Source organism: Anoplophora glabripennis, unplaced genomic scaffold, assembly GCF_000390285.2.
Source record: "Anoplophora glabripennis isolate ALB-LARVAE unplaced genomic scaffold, Agla_2.0 scaffold1661, whole genome shotgun sequence".
Lineage (NCBI taxonomy): Eukaryota > Metazoa > Arthropoda > Insecta > Coleoptera > Cerambycidae > Anoplophora > Anoplophora glabripennis.
In genome coordinates, this window is record NW_019426027.1 from 7,033 (window position 1) to 15,697 (window position 8,665).

Sequence of the window (8,665 nt, forward strand, 5' to 3'; positions counted from 1 at the left end):
CCCTCCCGCGCTAGCCTAAGGGCCACCTTAGCAAAGCGCATCCCAGGCTGCATAGCCGCACTACCCTACCCAACCATACCACACATAAACATGACACTACCCCCGGGGTTTACACAGACGAGCCGGCGAAGCAAGAAGAGCGCCAGAAGAAAGGGCCCTAGCCGGCGGGGCCCAGCCAGGACAAAAGGAGGTCCCACAAAGCGCCTACACCGGCCGCATTTGCGGTCGGGGTAGACGACGGATGGGGCCCACCTACGAAGGCTGTCCAGGCCTACACGAGATGAGGCAGGATAAAGAGGGATAATCCCCCTCGATCCCAAATCATTGAGGCCAATTTCTAGCCATAGAATAATGGCGCGATAGTTTTATTCGATAGTTTCCCACCACTACTTCAGCGCAATAACGTAACGCAGTACTGAGTTACCCATCTCTATCAAGTACTTATATGAATTCCGTTTCTGTTAATTTATGAAATTTAAAATTTATATGTAATAAACTACATGATTAAATGCAGATATATTTATATATTGTAGTGTTTTAAACATATGCAGACTGTAGTAAGTTAATAATGAGTGCAAGTACGAAAAGAACAATATATGTTGGAGGATTAGCTGAAGAAGTTGATGAAAAAGTATTAAACGCAGCTTTTATTCCTTTTGGAGATATAGTTGATGTTCAGATACCTTTGGATTATGAATCGGAGAAACATAGGGGTTTTGCCTTCATTGAATTTGAAAGTGCCGAAGATGCTGCTGCTGCTATAGATAATATGAACGATTCTGAACTTTTTGGTCGAACAATAAGAGTAAATTTGGCCAAACCACAAAGAATTAAAGAAGGTTCAACAAGACCTGTCTGGTCAGAAGATTCTTGGCTACAACAACATGCTGGTGAAACAATAAACAAAAAAATTGATGAAACAACTGAAACCAATGAAGAAATTGAAAGCGAACCTAAGGCAAAAAAAGTTATAAATCCCCAAGTTTACTTTGATATTAAAATAGGAAAAACAGAAGTTGGTAGGATAACAATGATGCTTCGAGCTGATGTTGTTCCACGTACAGCAGAAAATTTTCGATGTTTGTGTACACATGAAAAAGGTTATGGATTTCAAGGAAGTATTTTTCATAGAATTATTCCTGATTTTATGTGTCAAGGTGGAGATTTTACTAATCATAATGGCACGGGTGGTAAATCAATTTATGGAAGAAAATTTGCGGATGAAAATTTTGAATTAAAACATGTTGGACCGGGTACATTATCTATGGCCAATTCAGGATTAAACACAAATGGATCGCAATTTTTTATATGTACTGCAAAAACTGATTGGTTGGATGGAAAACATGTAGTTTTCGGACACGTAATTAGTGGTATGGATGTTGTTAAGAGAATGGAAAAGTGCGGTACAAAAAGTGGAAAACCAACAGAGAGAGTTATTATATCTGCCTGTGGTGAAATACAGTGAACTTTAAATATTTTTGTTTTTTTTTTTGTATCTTAATATTAATTTTTAAAGTTTAAGCTGTATTTTAAATGTCAGCAATATATTATTAATCCCTTTTTAATATGAAAATATTTCAGGCTGTTAGTAGTTTTGATTCATATTCAAGGTAGTCGTAGAAAACATATTTTAACACTACCACTCATAAATATCCATTTCTATCATGAAAGAATCGTAATGTGAAAATATTAAATTTTGCTACGTTGCTGCCCACAAATTATTTGATGTGAAAAGCTCACCGGCTTCCAAAGTTCGCACTTTAGTAATGAAATTAAATAACAAATCAGTTGCTCCCACTGTAACACCGTATTTTAATGACAAATTTGTTTTTTTCAAGAAAAAAGTAAATAGAAAATGAAGTAAATTTAAAATATTATAACAATATTTAATGCAGTTATAGTGATTATACTTTTCTCTATATTAACAATGCTTGTTTGGATTGCGTCTAATATAGATATTAATAATTGACCAAATCTGTACAGAAACTGTCTTTTATTACGAACTATTGGAAAATGACTCGACATGATTAATTATTGCCTTTACGTAAGGTCCATATTGTTTTTTAATTATTCTTATTAAAGCAAAGATTGTGTAGGATCTATTAAAATTAAACTATATTAGAAAAGATTAAAAATAATTCCAATAAGCTAACTGTTCCTTTATTGACAAGAGTAATAACATTTCCAATTTTTTGTAGGTACACAAAGAGACAGACAGGGTAGAAACAAAAATTACATACAGGTATCATCATTACTCAAGCTGACAATTAAAAAAAATAACCATTCTAAAATGCAAGGGTGATGCTGCTCAAAGTGAACCTCATTATTTTTACGTATGATCTATATTTACTTTCTATTATTTGAATGTAGTCCCATCATTTGTACTTCAGATATTTAAACAAAAAAAAAGCTTCAGAAATTACTTTAACTGAAGAATAATTATAAAATGGTAAATTAAGGTAATTTGTTTATTATTAATGAAAAATACTTATGGGATAAAAAGAATTCTAAACTATTTCCAATATAAAAGATTTATTAAACAATTTAGAGCTTGAAATAAAAACATCCTAAAAAGTACGAAACAAACAGTGACTAACTTAAATATAAATGTTTGTAATCATAAAAAAACTTAACACTAAATATTCATAAATAATGTAATAGGGCAATGGTCAGATCCCATAACTTCAGATCTCATAACAATGTCGCATACTTTGTCCATTATTCTTTCCGATACAATAAAGTAATCTAAGCGCCTAAAAAACAGATAAAAAACATAGCATTTATATAAGATATATACCAAGAAAAGTTACCATCCAACATTTTTAGCTCTTGCATTAGCCATATAAGTCCAAAAGGTATACACATCTGTTTTATCTGGATATAATTTTCTAAAAGTATCAACATATCCGTCTTGAAGAAAGTCTGTCATCCCTTCTCTTTCTTCCTTGGTGAAACCTGCATTTTTAGTATTACTTGCTGGTCTTGCTATATCAATTTCATTGTGAGCCACATTCATATCTCCACATATGACAACAGGTTTTTTATCATCAAGAGATTTTACATAATCTTTAAAAGCTGTATTCCATTGTAATCGTTTTGGAAGAGTTATTAATTTGCGGCCTAGAATAACATTTATTTATATTTATGTGTAACACTACACCATTAAAACCTACCTGCATTAGGTACATAAACACTTATAATATAAAATTCATCATATTCAGCTGTAATACATCTCCCATCTTCATCTAATTCGGGAACATTAATACCATAAAATACTTGTATTGGTTCTGTTTTAGTAAGTAAACCCACTCCAGCATAACCTTCTTTGTTACTGGCACACCAATATTGCTTATAATCCTCAAACTTTTTTATTTCTTCTGGTAACTTCATTTCGCTACATTTGGTTTCTTGAACACATAATATATCTGGATCTTCGTATTCTAAATATTTTAAACAATCCTTTTTTACCCAACTTTTCAAACCACCGATATTCCAACAACTTATCTTTAAATTGGGCTTTTGGCCTTCTCCATTTTTCTTTGTACATGCAAAATCTATTTGATTCCATTTAGTAACAGTGCTATTACTTGAGGCAGATTTCTCAACTTTATCTTCACTATCTTTTTTTGTTCTCTTATTTTTTGCCCCTTCAGTTGGTGGGTCTATAACAAAAAATGTTATATTGTGCCAAATTGAAGCAAAATAAAAAGTTTCACTTTCAAATATTGCACAAATACTTTTTTTTATAAGATTTCTGAAATCGAACTAGGTAATGGTGCATTGATTTAGTAGGATTATACCCAAATCAGGATTGTATCGATATTCTAATAAAATAATTAATTTCACAAATACCTTTACATGAAAAAAATATATAAATTAAAAAAGTAAAATAAATGGGGGCCTATTTAAGGGTAAAGAATTAGAATGTCAAAAAATGAGTTCACTCTCCTTCGATTAATGAACGTCACAAAATTTAAAAGCTGCGAGAGCCAGCGAATACTTCATAAGTGTCACTTTTGGGGAAATTATTGCAATAAGGGAACCATGTAAGTTGCTAACTATATTGATTTGATATTTTATTTTACGTTTCTCAAAACGGCATATTATATGATTCTTTTTTAATTTATTTCAATTTGTTGAATTACTAATAATACCTTAAAAATAAAGTTTTAAAATCTTTCATTTCTAGGAAGCTAATTAAAATGAACTGTAATTCTTTTCATTTTTAATGATGGCATCGGTCTCATTTAATATGTAATTCTTTAGAATTATTTTTTAAATTGAAGGGAAACTACTGATTTAAATTAATTAATACAATACATTATTTATTTCGGAACACATGCATCAGCTTTGTTAAATTTCTAATTTTATTTAAAAATATCAGGAGGTGAATGGAAAGAATGTATCCCTTTTATGATTTAAAACTCCAATTTTTAATTATTGGTATATCTTTTTTTTTACACTCATTATTAATATTAATGCTGGTACTTTTTAGTTTTACTTTTACATTCAATGAAATTAATTCAAAGTAAGGGCACACCCAGATGGGTGGGGTGTAGATACAGCAAGGGTTAGGGATACTGCAGATATTTAGTCAAATCTTTCCACATGCATACTAACTAAGCGAAGGGAAAGTACTTCCCTTCCCAAAAAATTATTTAAACAAATTCCTATTCCCATATAAAAAAATAGGTATTTGAAAAGTTAACCAAAACGTAAATAGTTTTGATCTACACCAAAAATAAGGCAAAAAGGTCTGTAACATTTATCTCCAACTTTTTGTATAATGCAGCTGTGAGAGATAATAGAGGTTTCTTTTCTATTGATTTTCAGCTATGTTTTTATACCTATTTGTTTCACAATAGGTAGTTTAAGTCTTGAACGATTCATATAGGTAGTAAAACAAATATATGTATAAATTAGAAGTAGCAAAGAAATTATACAGGGTGTTTCTAAAATAGGGTTAGAAACTTCTGCTGCGTTTATAACTCATTAAAATATGCCAAAAAGTTCCTATTAACATGTGCCCTAAAACGCACCATTAGGAATTTATATTCCCTTAAAAGGGCTCAAACAAAACTGTTTTTTTTTTTCAAATAAATTGCAGTTATGAAGGATCCGATCATTTAATAAATAATTTCGGACATAAACTAAGACTATTTAAATTTAGAGTTACACTTACTAATTAAAGAACTAATTACTACTGCAGACAATATCTAAATGTGAAATAGAAAATAATGCAATTAAAATTAGTAATAATAAGTTAAATTACAAGAATTGCTCGAAGTGACCACCTTGCATTTCGATGCATAATCTAGCTCGACGCTTCAATGATTTGCGAACTCTTTGGAAAATTCTAGATGTTTGCCTTATTTCCATGCACGCCATTTCAATTTCCTCCCGTAGTTGCTGAATGGTCTCAATTGGAATTTTATAAACCTTTGCCTAAAGTTGAAACCACATAAAATAATCCAGGGGGTTAAGATCAGGGGAACGTGGAGGCCAGGGAACAGGACCTCCTTGGCCTATCCATTTTTCTCCATACAACTCATTTAAGTGTTGTCTTACATTATGTAGGTAACGAGGTGGCGCCCTATCCTGCATAAACCATATGCTTTGGCGTTCAATTAAAGGGACATCTTCCAAAAGCCCTGGCAAGCCGTTAACTACAAAATTGTAATAATCCTCACCATTCAATCGATTAGGCAACACAAACGGTCCGATTAGCCGATCGCCTAAAATGCCTGCCCAAACGTTGACGGAAAACCGAATCTGATGTCTGGACTGAAATATGCTGTGTGGGTTTTCATCAGCCCATTCATGAGCATTATGAAAATTGACATAACCATCTTTACTGAAGCTTGCCTCATCCGTAAACAAAATAAGAGATGCAAAATTCAGAATCCGCCTCGATTTTCGCAAAAACCATTGGCAGAACTGCCGACGTGGTTCGTAGTCATTCGGATTTAAAGCTTGAACACTCTGGATATGAAAAGGATGAAGTAGTTGTTTGCAAAGAATTCACCAAACCACGTAAAAACTTATGTTATGCATATGTGCGACACTTCTTACACTAACCCTTGGATTGTCCTGCACAGCTCTCAATACATTTTCTTCCATCACCGGTGTTCTTACAAATCTGTCTCTGCCACGATCATTTACTCTTGGTTGGAACGAACCATTTTCTCTTAAACGTTGATGGATCCTCTGAAATACCTGTCGAGAAGGAAGTCTTTTATTCGGGTATGCTGCCGCATACAGACGCCTCGCTTCTGATGCATTTCCAGCCGCACGGCCGTACATAAAGTGCATATCTGCCATTTCCGTGTTTGAATATGACTCCATTTTATGAGTTGCAATAATGTTGTATACTTACATTTTCCACTCACCACTTTTACTAATTAAACACTGCAAAGCTCAATTGTCAGTTTATCAATAACTTAAATTGTTAAGCATTGTGGCAACGTCAGTCTTTTATTTGCCATGGTAAACAGATTTTTGTAATTTTTGGCCTAATAACTTAAAGAGCAGAGTAATTTTCAAACTCAATTTACTCGAAAACCATTGGAAATATCGATTTGGACAAAGATAATATTTTTTACGTAAAATTGTTAAGATTTTATAAATCTGTAGAGAAAATTGTAAAAAAAATGAAATAAAAAAAATTACGGGCCGAAAACCCCCTTCACCAACCTAAATCACACACAGTCATAGCTCTTTACGATGCTATGACTGTGGTGGACTGGTCATTTTTGCAAGCTTTTGAGGATGTCGACTTGGCTTGCGACGCCTTTTATATTAAGTTATATTCTCTTCTCGACACCCATGTGCCACAGTGGTATAGCCATGAGTTGAAACGATCTATTCAGCAAAAAGAGTATTTCTTTAGGTAGTATAAGAAACACGGTATTTTATTTTATCTTACAGTTTTTTAGTACTCTAGTTAAAACACTCGCCAGTCGTGACTATAAATCTTATCTGTCACACATAGAGACTAACATTAGAACAGAACCTAGACAGTTTTTGGAGTTTTGTAAACGGCAAAGTGGGCTCTAGTAGAATTCCTAACACGATGCACAGTACCGACAACGTTCTTTTAAATGACCCTGGCGCTATTGTGGAATCCTTTAGATATTATTTTAGGAACGTTCTCAGTAAGCCCCTCTCAGGTGAAGATCGAAATCTTGGCACGTTTAATTGTACTAACTTTCCTTCAATAACTGTTAATTTTCTGACTGATGAGGAAATTATAAACTCAGCTAGGAAACTTAAAAATAAATTAACGTCAGGTCCGGACTTAATTCCCAGTTTCTTTGCTCGTGATTGTCGTTTCATTTTGGCTAACCCGCTGGGATATATATATTTAATCTCGCTCTTAAAACCGGAACTTTTCCTAGTGTGTAGAAGGTGGCAAGTGTTAATCCAATCCTCAAAGGCGGCGACCCTTCTTACATTAATAACTATAGGCCCATTACTTTGTTATGCAATTTTGCGAAGGTCTTCGAGATGTTGTTGTATAATCGTTTGTTTCCACTTTTCAGGGGTATCATATCTCTTGAACAACATGGTTTTATAGAAAAAAGATCAACTACCACAAATCTGATGTGTTTCACACAGTTCATATGTAATGTTATTGATCAGCGTGGGCAGGTAGACGTCATATACACCGATTTCTCGAAGGCCTTCGATCGCATTGATCACGGCATACTCCTCCATAAACTCGAAGTATACGGGCTTTGTGGCAACTTTTTACAACTGTTTAGCTCATATTTGTCAAATCGTCTTCAGTATGTCACTTACAACGGTTTTAAGTCTAGCCAGTATTCTATTACTTCTGGAGTACCTCAGGGTTCCAATCTAGGTCCCCTCCTATTTTCCATCTTTGTTAATGATATTACGACTTACATTGACTGTCGCAAACTAGTTTATGCCGACGACTTAAAAATCTTCTCCTCTATCTTAACTGATGATGACTGTCTTCACCTTCAGAGTCAATTGGACAAAATAGTCCTTTGGTGCGATTCAAATAATTTGCATTTAAATATCTCTAAGTGTAAAGTTGTTTCTTTTTCACGTAAACTTAAGCCCATTATAGTCAATTACAAAATTAACTCGGACGTCTTAGAGCGTACAGATACCATAAAAGATTTGGGAATTTATTTCGATAGTAACTTTACCTTTTCAAATCATATTCAATATCTGGTGTCCTCAACACTTAGTACGCTGGGCTTTGTGATTAGACAAGGTCGTGAATTCAGTGATAATGTTGTGTTGTTTTCATTATTTTACGCGTTTATCCGTCCCAAACTGGAATACTGTTCTCAGGCTTGGATTGTTTTTTATATTAACCAAGCCAGTTTAATTGATTCGGTGCAAAAAAAGTTTTTGAAATACCTCGCATTTCGCTCCGATGGCGTATATCCTGCTCGTGGATGCGATTATAAAATACTACTAACACGTTTCAAACTCGACTCGTTACAATACAGAAAGCACTTCCATAGTTTGAAATTTTTACATGCACTAGTAAACAATAAAGTAGACTGTCCCGAGATTCTAAGTCAATTGAATTTCTTAACAGTTAGGTCGGCTTGCCGCTCTCCACTTACTTTTTATACTTCTGCTTATAATACCAATGTGGGATTGAAGTCTCCTGTTTCTTTTATGT

The 8,665-nt window shown here is 33.7% G+C and overlaps 2 protein-coding genes across 3 annotated transcripts in view; one reads left to right on the forward strand and one right to left on the reverse strand.

Moving 5' to 3' along the window:
- The first annotated feature begins 417 nt into the window (after positions 1-417).
- On the forward strand, positions 418-2,081 carry LOC108915752 (peptidyl-prolyl cis-trans isomerase E). Its single transcript, XM_018721873.1, has one exon. The coding sequence runs from the start codon at positions 569-571 to the stop codon at positions 1,463-1,465; it is 897 nt and encodes a 298-aa protein (XP_018577389.1). The 5' UTR covers positions 418-568; the 3' UTR covers positions 1,466-2,081.
- A 57-nt stretch (positions 2,082-2,138) lies between these two features.
- The window catches only part of LOC108915753 (exodeoxyribonuclease), an 18,469-nt gene continuing 11,942 nt past the window's right edge, over positions 2,139-8,665 (reverse strand). For both annotated transcript variants that reach the window (XM_018721875.1, XM_018721874.2), the window contains 3 exons: positions 3,174-3,662; positions 2,811-3,120; positions 2,139-2,753 (listed from right to left, as the gene is read on the reverse strand). In XM_018721875.1, coding sequence (XP_018577391.1) covers positions 2,636-2,753; positions 2,811-3,120; positions 3,174-3,662 — 917 coding nt within the window. In that variant the 3' untranslated portion in view covers positions 2,139-2,635. The remainder of the gene's footprint in view (positions 2,754-2,810; positions 3,121-3,173; positions 3,663-8,665) is intronic.

Bases quoted from the DNA above. Each gene is read 5' to 3' on its own strand.
- LOC108915752 (XM_018721873.1), top strand. From the start codon at position 569: ATGAGTGCAAGTACGAAAAGAACAATATATGTTGGAGGATTAGCTGAA.